The sequence below is a fragment of the Grus americana genome, chromosome 17 (genome assembly GCF_028858705.1).
Source record: "Grus americana isolate bGruAme1 chromosome 17, bGruAme1.mat, whole genome shotgun sequence".
NCBI lineage: Eukaryota > Metazoa > Chordata > Aves > Gruiformes > Gruidae > Grus > Grus americana.
In genome coordinates this window covers 6,052,396-6,072,831 of record NC_072868.1, presented here as the reverse complement: position 1 = coordinate 6,072,831, position 20,436 = coordinate 6,052,396, and the positions used below count along the sequence as shown (strand labels likewise).

The 20,436-nt window shown below is 40.2% G+C and overlaps 1 protein-coding gene across 1 annotated transcript in view; it reads right to left on the bottom strand.

Moving 5' to 3' along the window:
* TOP1 (DNA topoisomerase I) overlaps positions 1 to 20,436 on the bottom strand; it is a 67,991-nt gene that overhangs the window by 33,988 nt on the left and 13,567 nt on the right. Inside the window, exon 3 of the mRNA XM_054845462.1 lies at positions 4,265 to 4,367. Within this exon, the coding sequence (XP_054701437.1) occupies positions 4,265 to 4,367 (103 nt within the window). The remainder of the gene's footprint in view (positions 1 to 4,264; positions 4,368 to 20,436) is intronic.

The following is a 20,436-nucleotide window of genomic DNA, read 5'->3' as shown; positions in this document are numbered from 1 at the left end:
AGCACGTCTTTTGCAATAACACAGCAGCTTTATTGAAGTACAGAATGGATTTTCTGAAGATTTACATGCAATTTACTAATCTAAGATAAACTTTTCTGAAGGATTCATTTTCAATTTTAGCAACAGGTAACAGGTTTTTATCAAGTGCCTTAAAAATTTCCCATACAGGTAAAAAACCATTGGTAAATCCCACACTCCTGTTACCTTGGAAATTTTTCGTTTAATTTCTAATGGAGAAATGGCTATTTTTCACTTGTTTTTCACTGTCAAAGGAGAAAGTTCAGTACAATCAGGCAGTTTTCTTTCCTTCAAAATTCTTCTGTGAAGAAATATCCCCTATCAGAATGGCTGTTACAACCCTCAGCAGGGCAGAGGCTCTCAGAGATCTGGTCCCCTGCGCTCGGGTTCAGCTGATGGTTTCGCTGCCAACAGGAAGTACTGGATGGTCACAGTGGAGGAACTGTAACATGCTGGCACCACTGTGGGGCTGGGTTTTGGAAGGGGCACTGTTACCACCGTTTAGAAAAATAAGACCTTCAGCCTAGTACAGTCTTTACAAGAAGTTGTAAAGAGACAGGGAGAGACCATGAAAACCTCTCGTATCATAGAGGCTCACCACTTATCTTTGCTGCAGAGGGCTTGAAGCTGTCGACCTTAACAAGGAGTTTTCTTTTACCAAAAAAACCAAACCCAAGCATTCCAAACTTGCTGATGACCAGTTGCTGTCAGTACTATGCTACTAAGCAGATATTAGCGAAAAAATAAACACACTTAAGGCACCCCTTTCAAGGTGACGGTACTATCTGAACTATGGGTCAAAAGTAACTGCTTTTTGAAAGAAACTTGTGCTACAGAGACAGCATCATGAAAACAGATACATCACTACGTGATTTTGTCGCCAAAACCGATGCAAGTGCGTCACCATGAAAATCTCTCCTAGCTGTGCACTTGGAAACAATTTTCTAACCTGTCTGAAAATCTTCCAAGCCAAGAGTTTCACATTTGTTAAAAATCTAAAAATGCAACACCTTTCAGTTAGCTTCCAGGCACAACTAGCTGACACCAGGAAAGATGGACATTTGCCAGCTCAGTGCCAAGAAAACCCTTTGTCTAAGCAGTAGATGGGTTAAAAAAAATAGCACCCCTGTTCAGTAAGCGCAGCCGGCTATGCACTTCTTCCATTTGCATATACACATCTGCATAACGAATCTTTTTCAGCAGTGATGGCCGTGACAATGAAGTATCAAAATAAACTGGAACTAGAACCAGCCCTTCAGATGGCTCTACCACAAAGGCCTAAGCCAAGATTTTTGGAACTAATGAAGTGTAGGCAATCACAGAGCCCTCACTCCTCTAAAGAAGAATTTTGCTTCGGGTCTTGTTATATCACAGCTAAGTGTCCTTTTGAAAGAGGATAATTCTCCAGCATTTCCCCACAAAGCAACTTCCTCCCCTCCCACTGCTGGCAAAATTAAAAGCTATTAAAAATGGCAAAGTGATCAAATGCCCCCTTCCCCTCTGCAGTGCAACCCATCCCCTTAGCAGTACGATAGCAATGGACACTGGACAGTCACACAGGCCATCCTAAAATTCAGACTTCTCTGTTCATCTTGGCTCTATCCAGGAAAGTATTTTGGTACGGTGACTGTAGTAACGAAGCCTGAACTGAAACTCAGCTTGCTTCAATCCTTCCCTGTAACTCACCATTCTGGCCTGTGCCATCCTTGGATTCACACCTTCCATGCAAACACTCGGCAGTCGCCTGGCCACAAGCACGTGCTCTGTTCAGGCCCTTCCAGCAACTCCCCTCTATGTAATTCCCTGCTCACCACAGATCTTCCTCCACCTCCATCCCCATGTTGTGATCTGCTGGGCTCTCTCCTTCACAAGACAATGGTCACCTAAAGCCTAATCCTCACAGACACAACTTACATTTATGGAATCACGTGGACAACAGCTGAATCAAAGGATTTTGGGAAGAAATGCTTAAATTTCAATTATGAGGTCAGTTATTTCTAAAATGTTTGTGTTAGAACTCAGCTGGCTTTACACAGCAAGCGGCCACATATCCTGTACATGACTGAGCACGAATGCGGCAGTGAAGATTTTTGAACACTCCTGAAGGAGCAATCCAACCAGAGCACCGCACATGTGTCTGCCTACATTATCTTCCCTGAGTACCACTTTCAAGACTGGATCTCATGATTCAGTGCTATAATATATTCATTTTTAAGGTGGCAGTTTGAAAGGCAGAAAACACTATAGAAAACTTTTGCCAGCTGTGCACTCAGCCTGGGACATCAAGTCCCACCTTGCATAGGGGCCTGAGGTGCAAAGCAATATTATGTCACCTCTCCCCAAAACATGCCTTGAACACACCCCTGCACATGCACACACTCCATCATGCCATCCATATATGTGTACCCTGTCACGGGACTCAAAGATGCAGTATATTGTGCTCACAGGACAAATGAACACTTAATAGATAAATAAAGTGACTGGAAGCTTTAGGCACAATGCCAAGAAAACACAATGCCTTTCTCACAGGAATTTCAAGGCAACACTGTAGGGGGGAAAGAATTACTTCAAGACAAAGCATGATTACATATCTCATGAGCTACACCTCACAAGACACATTAGCCATTCTTATCTCCTTTAAACTGTTTTGGTATTTATTGTTTACACAATTAGTAGCATGCAGCTTCAAGTTATAAGCCATAATTATTTCTTCCAGTTAAAAATACACTGACCATTTCCAACTCCCACATAAATAAGGTCAAATCATTAATGAATTCTGGAACTTTAAAGACAGTGCTTACATTACTCCTTACAAAAGGATGTTCTTTGCTAAGATTGCAGAATAGCTTTTCAAGTGAAGCAATGAACATCTCGAAATGCAAGACAGTCAGTTTTAGGGTGCAAGCTTGAAGATCAGAAAAATGACAATCAGAAATCAAGGCAGTATAGAGCAAAGAAGAGTGCAAACAATGTGTTCAAAGCATTTCATGTTTGCTGTGGAAGCCAGTAAATGCTGCAAGTTATTTGGCCTAGATTCCCTCCCCCTACATCAACCATTTACTTTCAAAGAAACCCAACAACATATGGAACAGTAAGGTTCCATAACTTCTCAAAAGGTCACAGAAAACTCAAAGTGCAACCCCAATAAAACAAACCCACTGCTCAGCACAGACTCCCTCCTTTCCATGCTTCTTTTTAATAGAAATCGTTGCTAACACAAGCTTTTTTTATTCATTTTTAGATCGTGTTATCACAGTTGCACAGCAATTGGTTAGTAACACTTGCTTGGCCATAACATAAACACTATCTGTCATTCAGCAAGTGTCACAACAGAAACTTACCCTCCAGGGACTGGTTTTTGCAGATTTCCTTGTCAATGTAGGCTCAGTGGCACTTGCACACCAGGAGTCACAACTAGGAAATCTTTTCTGAGTAACATCCTGCGTGTGATGTATTGCCCTGCGTTCCACCATACCAAATCACCACAGACAGACCTGCACGTCCTGGTTCTTGCAGTTCACAGCCTAGGCTAGCGTATCACCTGGACTATGGAATTCACCACCACTACCTCAAGAGCTACAAGTCATCACAGAGTAAATAAGTGTTTATGTTCAGTGTTGATGATACGGCAGGTGACTGGCATGAAACACCTTCCCCATGTAGTGGCAGTGTAGAGTATCAATCATATCAGACACAACAGCCTGCAATCCTTTCAAATTGATGATCTAACCCAGCAGAAGTTCATAACACTGCCTCAGTGCTGAGATATTCAGCCACTGTAGTAGCAGGCCAAGGACACCATCATTCTGAGGGACTGTCTTTCAAGACACTTCTAATTATCAGGAGGCTGAGTAGTCACATTAGGTTCATCTATGCTAAAACAGTGGAGTTTATACCAACACCCAAAGGACCTCCACATTTCTGACAAACAACTGGAACCACACACGCAAAAGATTATGAACAAAATTCAGTCTTCATGGAGTTAAACTAGTTTTCAATTCCTTTAATAACACTAAGCTACAATAATCTTTTAGACATTAGTATTTGCTCACATTTGCGAGATACACTACTTCAGCTACCCATATGGAAATGCATGCAATGACAGAAGTTAGGCTTAAAGCACCTACGCTCATAAACCACACTCAAAATGCAGCAATTCTGTCCTCATATTTTATCAGAGTAATTCTTGTAAGACTGCATGTGCAACAGTTTTAGCCTATGAGGACTCCATCAACTTTTTCCTCACCTATTACTGTGCTTGGACTTTTCCCGGTCTTTTTCCTTGTCCTTCTTGTGCTCTTTGTGCCGGTGTTCTCGGTCTTTGTGTTTATCTTTGTGTTTGTGAGAATCTGCAAGCAGAGAGGCAAAAAAAATTAAGAAATGAAGTTGGGAGAAAACTCCACGCCTCCCTCATGAAACTCTGCATTTTACCCACCCCATACCCGTATGTTCTGTGATTCAAAATTTTTAACAAAAATCTTTAAGTTTCAGAGGTCCTAAATGGATTCATTGTTCCTGCAGCATAAGTTAATTCATCTTGGCAACAGCTGCATTTATGTGGTCTTTAGTTCAATGACCTTTAAATGCTTTACAGACCCTGAAGAAATGCAACCTTTCTTATTTAATAAGCAAGAATGGCTATAGCAAGTTCAATCTTATTTGGCAGATGGGAAACCTAGCTTCCTATGCCTGTAAGTATTTCATGTCAAATAGATTATAAGGATACAGGAACAGAGCATAAAGCTGAAACGTTAGGCCTGCTGAATCCTAGAATTTAGACTGCTACTTCTGCAAGTATCTAGTTAGGACAAAGCAGCCTCCCCCCAAAATTAATCTTCTTATCCCCAACAGTGCATGACATGACAGGCACACAGCAAGGGAAAGGGGGAATAATGAGGGAAGAGGAAAAGAAAGTGTGAAAAGAAAAGAGGACTAGGAATTCTCTCCTCATGCTTCTCTTTTGCAGGAGACACTTACCTCCCTCTGATAACAGCCCCACCGAGAAAATCCAACATGACAGCTGTAATAAGTATGTGCTGGTGGTAACCCACCTACACAGGTCAGGACTGGTCCAAATTAAGTGACAGGTCAGAAACGGGAGATGGCACTCAAGTAAACCTACATGAACACTGTAATTTTATTGGCATCCATTTCTACTTCAAGTGATATTTCCCATTCTCAGTGACAACTGTACTGTACAATAAAGTCCTTAAAGCACCAAGGAAATAGATCCAGCACAGAAACAGCAAAATCACTGAACTGTAAACAAACTCATTTACAAGCATTTTTAGGTCTTTAAATGTTCTTTATGGAGCTGAGACTGAACTTAGCACCTCAAACCCACCTCAAAAGGCACTGTCATTTACAGTCAAGGTCACTGATGTTGGGAAGAATGGGTGCAGACCCAAAGAATCATCACTCCCCCCCTTCCTCAGGTTTGGGGTTTTTGTTTATTTTTTTAAACATGCTTCTCAAACCATCGAAAATTAAGTAAGTTCCTCAGGATACCTAAAAGGCCATGCTTTGGCAACTGTTTTCAGATGATAGTGCCAGAATTTCCACAGATCTTGGATGTAAGGTAGGAATGCTTAATTAATTGTAAAGATGTTACCATGCCTCTAAAAAGGTTACTATCCCCCACACTAAGGAGAAGAAACTGCAACACAAGGATTCTGTGACTTTCACAGTCACGTGGGAAATGCATTGCAGAGCCAGGAACAAGCCTCATCTTCCTGACTCCAAGTCTTTCACCGCAAACTCATTTTTCTCCTTAACTGACACCACCTCTCACAACCTCAAAACATGCAACTGGTTTTAGTGGAAACATACCCTTGGTCACATTTCTACAGAATATGTTTTTAATTATCACTTTCTATAACTTTAGGTATTGTTTTCAGACACCTGCAGTAAGACAACATAAACCCACACATCAATGCTGACATTCAAGCCTTCACCTTGCCTCCTGCATCTTTCCTCAATCCTCCTGAACTTGGCAACACCTCCTAGTGCTTACAGCATTTATAATTACATACTGTATACACTATATACATTCAAAGCACAAGATTTAGTTTTCTGTATTTTGATACACAGGCACGTGGCAGGTTATGTGGAACATTTGGTGTTACATCATAAAACACCTAAGAGTTTTCAAGTACCTGAACAGCAAAATCTAATTCACAGCAGTCATCTCTGGCAAACCGTGTGGGGACCGGACACCTACACTCTCTGAACTGCCAAGAAGCAATTTCTCAGTACCCTTCTTCCCACCAGGACAACACACATTTCACTGGCAAAAATATTTTTGCAGTGCATTTCACACTTAGGATTCTTCAGTTCAGCCAGTAGCTGGAAGCTCAGGCTGTTTGCAAACTGCCTAGGTTTTATTCCACAGAGAATTTACTCACTGATTCCTAAAGCACTGGCTGAAGTGAACAGCCATCTATTTACACTTGATGAATAGGTAAATTGCTAGAAAAACCATCATGATGCTATACATAGAACTATGTACACTCATTTTATAACATACTAATTTTTTAAGGAGGCACATACCAACATAGAGTCAATTTTTTTCTATCAACCAATCAACGGAAAAAGTGTGCAACTGAGCTCCATGCTATTCTCTTTAGAGCTTAGAACCACGTGATAGCTTTTCACCAAAAAAAAGAAGCCCAACACAGAACAGTCTTTTACCTTCCATCACTAGATTCCCTTCCAGCTGACTTGTGCTTTCCAGCTGAAATTAATATTTGGTCTTGAAAAGTAGTTCCAGGACTATACCCTGGAAACACTGGAGTCAGACATTTATTTCCTCAATCCTCTGCACTGCTTACAATGATTTGGTATTTTCAGACAATTAAAACCTGGTACAACAGCAAAAAAAGTGCCTGACCAGTTAAACTAGCTCTGCTTGGTAGTATTTGTCACTGCTCAGCTTTTCTTTGCTGCCTACCAACGGATTTCTAGCAGGAAGGTCTTTCATAGGGATATTCTGGCTAAAAGGCAGGCCAAAGTGGCTGGGAACAGGAGGTCGTGCGCGTGGTCTTGAAAGCAGAAGGGAAAAGTTGGCAGGAGAGCTTTCACCCAAGTGCAGTCAAGGCTGGATAGGTACTTGGCCTCTCACACTAGACAACGCTAAATTCAGTACATCCCTGGAGGTAAGTGTAGTACCTCCCAGATGCATCTGCTAAGAATTAAATTATTCTGGAATACTTGCCTAGTATTCAGACTCAATGGTGGTGTTTTCTGACACAATGCCATTAGATAGGTTAAAAATAATTACTTCAAAAGCGTTTATTAAATAGTCTTGAGCTGACATATGTACATCTTCAGAAGGCATTAAAGCTCTTGAACTTTTTTTTTTGAGGGTGGAGCTGGATGAAGTTCAGGAGACTGGGTCATTAAAAAGGACGGAATTCTTTTTTTTGGCGTATCACACAAAAATGCTTTGTTCCAGGACTGGCTTTATTTAGGAGTCCAAGTTGATGGTTTTTTGCTGGCTGACATGAAACAAATTGAGCCATTTCACTCCAGTTTGTGTACCCACTTCACAGAAACCAATACAGCATCACCTCCAACTGAACTACACAGGCAACAGATCACTGAACTGGGAACAAAACTTTAAGACAGTGGGCATCTCGCACCAAACCTCATCAATGTCCCTGTCTGGAATATAGCTTCTTTGATATATTTAGCATATTGATTCTTAGAAAAATCATCCAGCCTCCAATAAGTCTCTCCTAGCTTGCAGTTGATTAGCAGTTGACTACATCCAGCCTCACATGAGCTACAGGATGAGGTCAGACATAATCACACATTCAGATTTGTTTCCTGCCTTTTATGTCTTCCACTAAGTATGTCTGCTCCCTCTAACACTAAACAAGGAGATAACTACTATTCCTCCTCCAAGAGCATTAGAAAAATCCACTCTCTACTGTGAGCAAAGTTCAAACTTCCAAAAGGATTTTGGAAAATAAAAATCAAGGTTACAGTGGGGACAGGGGTTATGGTCACTGGGCAAGGATCCATTACCCCTAAGGCTCTCCCTTCAGTATCCTCTAACCCAAACAGAGCTTTTGGCATCTCTTCTGTTCTAGAAAGCTTGATATGTCTGGCACTGTATCTCTGTCTGTTAATGCTGAGCCTGGTATGTCTCCAAAAGATTACCACAGTCCCCGTACTATTCCTGCCATTCCCCCTGTACCTCCAACAATCATGAGCAGCTCTGCATTTTTGTATGTTGATTCATCTCTTAACTCTGTTTAATTACAAGGACACTCAATTTAAGGATGGGAAATTCTAAGCACTTTTGGTCTGTGGCTCTGTTTTGTTCCCCCCCCCCACCTTCGCTCCACCACTAAGTCTTGGGAAAGGCTGAGTCATAACCCTATTTGCAATACTTGTATATATGTATTACTGGAACAGTGCAGTTTTACTCTTTATCCAGGAATAGAGCTGTAAAAGGTTAGGTATCTCTAACTACAGCATGACAAGAACAGAGATGAAGTCAAAGAAAGCCCTCCTCCAGCAGGCAGTTGCCACCTGGAGAGGAAGAGTGCCAACGGATAGCAAAGGCAAGCAGTCTCCTTTTCTAATGAGAACAACCCCTGGATTAATAGATTAGCCTGGTGACAAAACAATTATGTGGGACTATACTGTTTTAATTTGTGAGACAAATCCATTTGCTTTTAAACTGCTTTTTAACACCATTCTTCACACACACACCCAAAAGATTACTTACATACCACAATCAAGGGAAGTAGGCCTACTTCCTACATTAATATTTCAGTTTTGACAACAACTTTTCTAATAAAATACTGACATCACAGAGAGGGGCATAAGTTCTTGTATGCCCAATCAGTACAGCTATCAATATTGTTTGGGAGAGTATCACTGACACATGATACAGGATGCCATAGATGCTGTTTTATCCCACTCTCACCACCCACTTTCATCCTGCTTCCATTTTATCCCATTTTCATCACTTTGCATTAGATTTTTTTTTTTTGTCCTCACTTCTTAAAAAAAAAGATGTGAGCAACAATCTGGTCCTTCTCATTTCTCCGAAATTAAGTGAGATACCTGGCAAATTAACACCTGGCAACCCCAATTTCTGGTCAAAAGTAGCTTTTCCAGATAAATCTATTAGCCTTCCATATTTGCTATCTTTCAATTCACCTTCTTGTAAGTTTTTGTGGGCACAATTTGAATACTTCATTAACCTGCTTACAGAAAGATTTCTGCCAGCAGGCTTTGTTCTTTTGAAATGTCTTCCTAGGTTCTGGGGATAAAGACTTTCTGTATTTTCCTTCTGGTTCCAGCAAGACCACAATTGCTTTTACTCTTGTCAGACAGCCTAGAAATACCTCAACTGCTATATAGGTTGGTATTCTGTCCATTCAAAGCCTCATCTCAATGCTTCTCTACACCGATGTCCAGAAAGACTTCTCCAGTTACACTGCTAAATTATGCAGCTGAAAGGGAGGTAATTCAGTAACACTGGATTAGTTCAAAAGCTGGTCAAGTTCAAAAACTTCTCATGAGCCTTCTTGTCACTTGAGACTTGGTTAGACCCTTCTCAGCTGAAACACCACCTCCATCTTAGACCATTTATTCCACAACTGCAGCTTTTTTACTATTTAAGCCAATTTCCTTCTCACCTGTTGTGATGCAAAAGCAAGCAAAGCAAAAAGACTCTGTATGACCTAAATGAAACAATTTTACTGATCTTTCTCCTCCCCCACAGGCTCTCCTCAAAAGTAGTCATCTTAAACCCGCAGATGATCAGAAAAAGGCCTCTCACTTTCAAGTTACTCAAGCTTTACCATTTGTTACCATTTATTTTGCCAAATCATATTGAGAGTTTTAATTTCTATATATGTTGGGTGTTAAAAGACTACTATTAAAATTATCAAGGTTCAGTTGCTGAAATGATGACTATGAATGTTCAAACATGCAAATATAGTTCAAATACTCTTCATATTCCTGGAAAAGAACGTGTACTTTTGCCTTAGGCATCTGATCAAAATGGTTTAGTGTTGCACTAACTTTTACAATATATAGATTCTATCAGCAAGTAGAAAGACTGTAACATTTAGTAATTATCCAGGATCTTTAACATGAATAGTGACGGGGTTAGCAGATTACCTAAACAGGCAACGGTAATCCCATGTGTAAAGGTTGCTCTGTCAGGTTCTGGACAATTGATAAATTGTTCAACTGAGAAAGCAACTACTGTGCAGAGATAAAAAGCCCATTTGCAGACCCCATATGGCTCAGAAGAGCAACCATATGGAGAAAGCAGCACAGTCTGAGGCATAGTGGATCAGGATCCTCACTGATAGACAGGTTATGGCTTTGGACTAGTCATCTGACTTTACATGTTTTGATTTAACAATTTTAGAGGCATGTACAGTAAGCCCACCTAACCAGTCTAAGAGGTTTAAACTTTACTAAAATATTTGTATTCCAGTTGGAGGAAGTCACAGTACAATCATAGTGTTCCAGTAATTGATTACACAGTGTTTCTAGAGTTTGTTTAAATGGATTGCCATTGCTGTAGCCCAAAAAAGAAGAAAGAAAAGCTACTGGACAGAAAGCAGAACTGCATCTAGGTATTTGACACACCACCTTTCCCAATAAAGCAGGGCAGACTAAAAGAAAACAGAACTGTAGGTATGAAAGATACAGAAACTGGAAAACATCTATATGCAGCTAGAAGTGTCAAAAGCAGAAAAACATACCCGGAAGGCATTGTTCAGAGAAAGATGATGGTATTGTGGATACACTGGAGCAGAAAACCATAATCTAAAATAAACTTCCCACATGAAACAGGATATGTCACTTACTGGTCTAATGGCCCTATTTACACAACTACAGAATACACATAAAACATTTACCCTGGAAAGGCATTGCAGGTCTGTTTGCTGTGCTGTTTTATTTCTCCAATAGCTGACTGCAAAACATTTGGAATTCTGAAGTGAGAGTGACTGAAACACCAAGACCGTGATTTGACTCCCCCATAACTTAAGCATGAAATTCATTAAAAGAAGCAAGACCTGGATTTTCAGTAGGTATCAAGAAAGGAAAGAAACTACAGTGATACTGAAACAAGACTGCCAGGCTTCTGCTTCCTCAGAGTGCCATCCTTAATGGCACAGACATACCTTTCAAAAGCAACTTGACACGCAACCCTTTACCAGTGTTGAAAGACATCTCCACAACCAACACTGCTACAGAAAGCTATTTCTAAATCCTTAAAGTCCTTCTTGAAGTCAAATTCAAATGAAGTACAATTACTGTGCTATCACAAACTTCTCTCCTTTCAGGTATACCAGTTCAGGGAGGCTGACACTTCAACAGTGCTGTTTCCCTCCATAAACCAGAATAAAATCTGAGTTTTATAATTCACTGCAAAACAACTAAATTAATTTTGACTAAGCACAAGGAGAACACACAAAGCAACTCTTGGTTGTGAAGCTTAGATCCTCAGTGATTCATTTTTCCATCCAAACAAGGGAATAGAAAAAAACAGCATGAAACCTTCATGAAAAGGGAGCCTGGGAAAGTAGAGCAGAATAACCAAACATTTTATCCTTTCTAAGGTAGGAACTTTATTACTAAGACTCCACCAGTGTGCATTCTTCCTTTTTCTAAGGGATCAAATGAAGAAATTTATCATCACTGAAGAGATTTGAGTCAACCTATTTTCCAGCCTGTAGTTACTGCAAGAGAAAACTCGTCCTGGGCTGAGCCAGAACTGACCACACATCACATGGTATCCAGTTCTGCCAATCCTGAAAACTTAGTACTTTTGATAGAAACAGAGTAAAAAAAAAAAAAAAAAAATCAATGACCTTACAACCCCTCTCCACACTTCAGCAGTTACTTGAGGCAAAAGATACTACAGGGACAGACAGATATTATGTCTTTTTCCTTAAAAGGACTGTGTTGGGAAACTTGGCTTCAGAACAAGACAGACCCCTTAGTTACTGCATTCTTTATTAATCTTGTAATTGGAAGGCCCTGTATTCCTTGCTGTGGAAGAGAGGGAAAGGAAGAAACCTGTGGAATGACTGGGTGATGAATACTGACATGGGAATAGAGAAATAGGTAAAAGAGTTGTCTCCAGCCATTCTCTGTCCTTTAGAATAGCTCCTACTAACTTCTTGAGAAGTTCTACTTACTCTCTGGCAAAATTTTATTATGCAAGCGAAGATCTTACACAGCTTTTTAAAAACAAAGTTTGCAAAACAAGATCAACGCACCTTCTGCTCCACCGAAACCCCAGGGCAACTTCAATCTAAGGAAGAGAGGTAAACCATGTGACAGAACCGCTAACAGTGAGAGCACGGTGGGCACAGGACCAAGTCTGCAAGCTAAGCTGTACACTCATTTAACCATCCCAAACTTTAAAAGCTTATCATGTATAGGTTAAGGAGGCCAAAAAACCCACAGGCTGATCACTCCCATCATGTGTGACTGAAGGCTCCGGGACATGAAGTTAACCTGAAGCAAATGTCATTGCTGGCATTTCATCAATCTAAACCAACCTGCAGAAGCTGGGCAGGTAAGCAAGACACAGTGCAAGAGCCTATTCAGGAAGAGAAGGACAGATACTCTCTGGTGCATGTTTTGAGCTTTCCAAATTTTTTCACTTATTTTCTGGGCACCTGATTTTTTCACCTGCTAGGGAAGTACCTAAATACTCTGTGGGTAATTAATGCTGAAGTAATTGAGATAGCTATATGGTATAGAGATGCCGACCTTAAGAAACTGCTACACTGTAAGCATTTTACAGCGAAACAGCTAACAGTGTAGACAGCAGCAGCAAGTTTAATGACCTGTCTGTGCCTTTTACACAGCCTCTTCTGAAAGAGGTGGCACATTCACATACACCCATTGTGCAGCAGATCTTGGTTGCTGTGTAACAAATGCATAAAATCACTGCTAGTAGAATTGCAGCAGATGATACTATACAAAGGACAAGACTAAGGAAGCCTTATAAAGCATGAAAATACATGTTTTATCAGTACAGAAAGGCTAAATTAATAGCTGCTTCTTACACATGCCAAAGGGCTCCCAACTGAGAGGCAACAATGAAGTTTCAATCCATTATTTGCATTCAAAAACAAAAAAAGTTCAACGTGAACAGAAACATGTGTTTCCAGGGATTCCCAAGATGCAAAACATTCTCCTGTAATTGTATAAATAAGAGTCAGAGACTGAAATCCATTAGTATGTTTCCACTAACAAAGCAGAATAAAACAGAACAGCAAGTTAAAACTTCAGGGAAACGACCAGCATCAGTGTACAGCTGAAAATGCTGCTGTGCTGGCAGGGAAAAGAGGAAAGTCCAGAGTAGTCACTTTAGGAAACAAGGTAAGAGCAACCCCATTCTTGTCCCTAGTGATATTTATTCTTACAAGGCTACACTCCTTTATGAGAGGTACTTACTCTTCGTAACCTCCTCCATTCAGAATTTGAGGACCTTGCATACTAACACTCTTCCCTTCCTGTACTGGGGTAGAAAGAGTTTCAACAATTTTTTTTCCTGCTGCTTTAAGAGCCTACACTCATGAATAAACAAAGTTATGCATTGCATGTACATCTTTACAGAAGCAGCAAAACTGAAGATAACACTTTTGCCTCAAGTTTCAAAAGCCATGGCCCATCATATCTCTGCACATCAGGAAGCCAGGATAAGGCCAACAGCAGGATCTAGGTAAAAACCCACCCCGTGAGCACTGTGGGACTCAGGAAAGCTCCAGGATGCTAGAAAAAAGGCACATTGGAAGCACATGCAAATTTATATGGTATATCTAAACCCACTTCGCTCCTAGCTGTTATGCCCAACAACTTTCAGTAAGCACTTACTCCTCCTCCTCCCACCTCAAACTAGCCCAGAATCACTTTCCACAGCCAGTGAAGGGGTTGGAAAAGTGGAAAGCTAGGCAACTGTATCAGCCAATGACCCTTTTTAAAGCCAACTCTGCCTGTATCTGAATATTGCAACCAGATCCAAAATGCAAAATTTAAGAGAAAACAAAAGGATAGACACAAGCTTGAGCTTATCTCTCTGGTTACAAAAGCCTTACATTCATTGCAAATAAATCTGTTTTCCAATTTGCTAATACACATATATACAGGACTGAGACCCTGGAGGACTTACGGGTATATAAATGTTGCTGAGGTGAAACAGCTGCTACCATCGGCTCAGGGAAAAAAAATTTTGCATAAATAAGTAGCTACAGGTAAGTTCCCTGTGGATTTCTTTTAGATGCACTAACACCAAACAATTTTTACTAGAGCATCTAATCTCTGGCTTTTCCAAATTCGCATCCATTTCCTCCCCATTGTGCAAAATGCAGTTAACATAACCGGCACAGCAGGAAGGCCAGACTCACTGAGAAAGCCTGGACAATTGCTCACAAACCAGTCTAGCATCCAGGAGCGTAAAACTACTTAAAATGTACCTTCTGTTGTGACTTTAAAGTGCATTCAAACAGATAATGCAAGAGGGACTAATCCTGTTTTCAGAGTTAGAAAGCAACCAACCTTTAGCACAGATCCAAGACTTAGCACAGAAACCGTCATGCAGTGCTGTCACACACAATCTTCTCTTGGGAAGAGACAAAGGGAGGGATGTACGCACTGCACCGAGGGATGGATGTGCCCCACCAAGGACGAGGACAAAGACAAAATGAACTGCCCAGGGTCACTCGTGAGTCACTCTGGAGGCCCTCCTGCCTCTGCCTGCCTTCTGTCCTGGTTCTCCAAAGCTTTTGCTGCAGCAGGGCAATTGCAACATTTACTGTCATGTTTAGACTTCGGAGCTATCAGGAACTGCTGAAGATAACCTATCCCTTACTTCAACACAATCTAAAGCAAAATGGTTCACTTAACCCTTATTTTTCTGGTTTGGAGGAATCCTTTTCCTTAAGGAGTTCTTGGCTAGCAATTTGGGCTGCAGAATTTTTGGGACAACACATTACTCCTCATCAATCCCCTCTCATGAAGAACGTACAAGCCAGGGTGGACTGAAACACTCGCTTTTGCTCAGCCACCAAGCACACTTACACCAGAGACACTTTTGCTCTTTGGTTGCTTCACAGCTCAGAAAGCCACAGTTTATGCTCAACTGTTAGCGTAAGAATCAAGCCTAGACCTTAAGTGAGGGGTGCAGTGCACGCGCTCCTGCCTGCATCACAGTCACAGGCAGGTGGGCAAAATCATCTTCTGGAGATTTTTGACAAAGAATTGCTCAGGGAACAGCTCAGAGTTACTTCAGTAGACTGGGTCAGGAGCAAAGAAAATCTTTTGGTGCAATCTGTGACAAATTCACACTGCAGACAGAGAACTTCATGTACTGTACTCCATCCTTAGACTGAGTCAGTGCCCCTAGCAGAAGGTTTTTCCGCCTCCAACTGCTCTTTGTACCATCATTAGAAAGGTGCAAACAACACAATTTGTGATGCAAAGTCAACAGCTGCTTACTGCATGCAAACTTTCAAGACAGGTGAATCAGGGAGAAAACAGGGGCAAACAACTCTAATTCCTAGTCCTTAGAGAGGCTAACAGAAACTTCTTCATTTTTTAATATAGCTGAGATCGATATTATTTTGGGGCATAAGAAGAAAACTTTCAGTTCTAAAAACTGCTGTGTTGTCAGAAATAATTACACTGCAATGATGTCAACTAGAAAAATATTTTCACTTGCTGGCTGTGTAAGATCACCAGCATTTTTGAATTCACTAAAAAAGTTTGTAAAGACTCCCTGAAATCCTGACACTTCCTCAGTGCAAGAGCTATGTCTGAACAGTAGCTCATGCAGGGCCTGTATTCGCACCAACACCACAGAGGGCAGAGCTGGCATGTTTGACTATCCTGGGTTTGACCCAGAACAAGAGCTCCCCTCAAGCAAAAATTTTACAGAAGATCAAAAAAAAAGCAGTTGCATTGAAATGCTTCTCTTGCAGCAAGCAATGCCTAGCCTCCTGTCAGCAGTCAGGATCACACACAGTTTATACACATGGGAGTGGTACAAGCTGTGCTCAGCATCCTCAGAGGAGAGGCTCTAATGGCATTCATTCAAAGCCTTTTATTAACCATCCTTTGACAACATGATGTGGCTTTGGCCAGTGCTCGTCTGCTGCTTGCTGTAGGGAGGAAAGACTTGAAGAGGCAGCACCCTTGGGAACAACATAGGGCCTCCGCAATCCTCAGTATTAAGAGTATAAATTGAGCCAGCAAGACAGAAAGGTGGTTGGTACAAGCTTTAAATCACCTCTGCCAAGCCGTACCACTGTTTTACACACTGGAGTCATCTGGATTCTCCTACTACTTGTTTAATATCATGCCTACTAACCTGAATTGATGGGGAAGCATGAACCAAAGTCTTATAAAAAGTTTGTTTCAGAAGACCAGGCATTTATATTATTTTTATCACACTCAAGCTGGTTCCTCACTGCAGGAGCAACTCCCACACTGATTCCAGCTGGTGCGGTGGGGTTTTTTTTCTATCTACAATCATTTATTTCAAGTATAGAGCTACACTGTATTGATACAGCCCAATTTCACCTCTATTCCCGTTGTGGGTGAGTTAAGTGATGGCTCACCCACGCCAGGCTAATTCCAACAGTTGCCTGCAAGCATCTTATCAGTCAGCTTTGCCACAAGTCCCACTCTCAAGACAAGGGAGGGAATTCAATTCCCCTGCCTTAAGAGACATTACCACAATTAGCATACAAGAAGAAACCTGATTCCAGCTAAAATACACAAGAAAGTAAACAAAAGGTAAATGTTTAATGACAGTTGAGATTTCCACGCTTTAACAGTACTCCTGAGTCTTCTGAAAGGAAGGGATAGAAGATGTAGAACAAAGCATCACCACAGCACTGTAGGTCACAGTAGCTTTAAATTAAGGCTATGATTGCAATACTTAAATAACTACTAAGTACAGCTCCTAGACATGGTGCACCAAATTCCACTGCAAGTCTTCAATTTACAGCAGTAGACACCAAATGTTACTTTACAGCAATAGACACCAAACGTTACTTTAAGTCATTGATTTTAATCTCATTATGCACCTGTAATCTGTTTATTTTGTTAAATCCAGGTCAAGTCTCACTAGCTGGCAACTGTTAAATCACACTGATACTGATACCTGAATATAAAATGTAACCTGTTAATGCAAGATAATATGCTGTGGTTATTTTATTATGCATAAACTCCTAACTTTTTTAATTAAAAAGCTCCACACAATATATCAGTTTGTTGAGGCTTTTTACAGGGTTTGGTTTGGGTTGTTTTTTGTTTTTTTTTTTAAACTAATGGCTTGCATCTTTGGATGGAAATCAAAGTTTTATTAAATGTACAGCCAACATTTTCATATTCCACCTCGTGCAAAACTCACATCTGCCTTGAATGAGACTTATGAAGGGCGGAAAAAAATTTACTTAATTTGTTTCACATCTAAAGTCTACTGAAAGAAAGCAAGCATAATCCTTGGAAATTGAACTGTACCAACTGCTTCTGGTTACCTCTTTCCTCCATTTTACGAGTAGTTCTTTTTTTACCTATATAGAAATAACTAGGTGTGAAAAGTTATCTTTCTTTTTTTCAGTTTTCAAATAGCTTCCAGTATCATAGTCACTAAATAAGCTGTTTAAACTGAAGGAAATATGCTGCAGGTGCAGTCATCAAAAGTTCGTTTATCACTGTACTTCAAACTCCCAAGTGCTTAACTAATGACTTCCATCATATCACAGGTTCTGCTTTATAACTACTGCAACATGATCACACTCTCTACTTTTCAAGTTTTCTGAACATGAAACCTAACATTATCTAAATATTTTAAGAGGTTGGTTGGTGAGAGGGTTAGACACATGCTCGAAAAGCTATGAGCACTACAGAAGTAACCGTACAGATCCAAGACTTTGCTTCTCTTCTTTAATATAACCCAAAATGAGAAAAACAAGTTATATAGCTTATTTTCAGGAGTATTCCAAATGAAAAATTAAGAAGTATTTCTTTCCACTTGATTACTTGACAGCAGAAATAGGCAAAGGAAACAAGAGGAACATCTAAGGCTATTTACAATCTGATAATTTATTCCTGAATGATTCAACTGTAAGGCTAGGAAAAACTATTTTTAAAAGTTTCTTGGCTGCCAGTTTTATATATAGAGGCAAATTTTTAAAATGTTATTATGATTCTTACTGGAGTCAAAATTAAATCAATACATCTGTGAAAATTTATTATGAATTTTACATTAAAGACTAATACCACTTAGAAAGCTGTAGCCACTCCAGCTGATTTAGCTGTTTGCTCCTACGCAAACAGCCCAGAGCATCAGCTGTACTGTTCCCTCCTATCCTCCCCTTCCAAGTATTTCAAGCCTGTGCTAGACAAAACCACTTCTGGGAGTGAAAGCCCCATCCGGGTACCCAGCAGCAGCAGAAAGCAATGCTCACACTCTTCAGAGTAAATTCTGCATTACGCCAAAGAGCCCAGCAGCCCCACCAGTTTCCAAAATACCTGCATACATCTAACCTGTTTGAGTCTGCATGAATTTCAGCACCATTACCTTGCAAGTTTTAAAGTGTACCAATTTATTTTTGAACTTGGATCTGTTTTACAACTAGCAATTATCTTACTTCCTGTGTTCCAGTCCCTGGCAGACCAGAAAAAACTCCCTCTCTTTCCCATGATCACAACTGTGACCTGTGATCACCTTTTACTCGATACTATCAGAAGTAAAAAGCACCCATACTGAAACACTGGAGCCTTAAGCTTTCCTTAATGATTGTGGTAGCATTAAGTAAAGCCTGTAAGTGGGGAAACTGCATGATGAGTAGCCCTAACACCATAAGAAAAATTAATAGGAATAACCTATTCTGAAAGTCAGCTAATGACATGAGATACTTAACTTCACATGCCATTCTCAAAACTAAGAAGCTGCATGGACAGATCAAGATACTCCTGAAGAAAGAGGCATAGTAAAATTGAACAGTAACATTCTCTTCTAATGTCTCCCAAATTTGTTGGGGACAACATAAATTCAAACTGGTTTCCTAAGGACATTTGTTTGCATCTCTAAGAGATGAAACAGTTCAGTAGTCTGCTCAAGAAAGGATCTACGACCAGAAAAACAGTTCAACATAGGTTTTCACAGCAAGAGACTTTGAGATTACCTTGAGATTAAAATATAAACCAAGATACTTTCTGCCACTACAGTCTGTGACAAGTGCTGGAATCTGGTCTGCTAGCACTTTACAGTAAGACAGCTACCCCGATAAAAAAAATAAATTGCAGTTTCTGTAAGTGAAAGCAATAACCACAGAAAAGTAGAACAAGGAGACAATTTGCTAATACCAAACATCACATTCTCAGAAAAAATCTAACTTTGCTACTGTGAAAACTGTGCAGTTAATGCCAAGTCCAGCATTTGTTCCAACAAGGAGTGCATTAGAAGTTGCTTTATGAACTACATGTGCATCTGACATACAGAAGTAATTCTGGTTTGACTAAGTGCAAGGGAAAACTGTACTGACCTACAGGGAGGAAACATCATTTGCTTCTCGGTGTGCAAAGACACTTGACAACCTATTTCTGTACTGATGCCTTTTTGGAGTATCAATCGCCTCAAGTAATTTGATCTGAGTTTAGTTCTGTACGTAAACAAACTCATTCGGATCACAGGATTTAGGAAATCACATACCTGCAGTTAGCAAAGTGCTAACCATGCTACCTAATAATAAACTATTTGGATACCTGGCAGTGATGGGAGGAGACAGTTAAGATGTAAGAAATAGCTTATCAGATGAACTGAGAAAGCGTCATTAACACTTGCTGACCAAATGACACTAACTTCAGAACATGGAAATAAGAGACCTATGAGAAACCTAGAAATTACAAACTTGCATTCATTTTTAAACCTTTGAACACTTCATGGATGCTTAGAAGAAAGCCCTCTGAATACCAGATCTTGTCTGAACTGCAAGCTAGTAGAAAAGTTACCTTTCCAGTCTCTGAAGCGACTATGATAAAAGTCACAATTATACTTGTTTGCAGTCCATGTACTACAACTTTTTTGAAGTACTTTTTTCAGTACTGGGAAAAAACAGCTGTGAGGGCTTCTTAGCTCTGTAGAACAGAGTCAAATTACCAAAAACTAATTCCAGAGCTGTGTTGAAACTAAACTGTTAATGCACACAAAAAGCCACTATAAAAACTCAGCTGAGAAAAAAAAAATCAAATAGCAAATTTATTTCAGCTCCACTCAAAAAGTAAATATTTGACATGTGCAAGTCAGTAGACTTCTTCCCTAGGACTCCTCTGTAAAAATGAAATGAAGAAGTGTTCCTTTCCCCAGTTCAATGGCCCTCCCAAAACACAAACACACTGATGTTATGCAAAGAG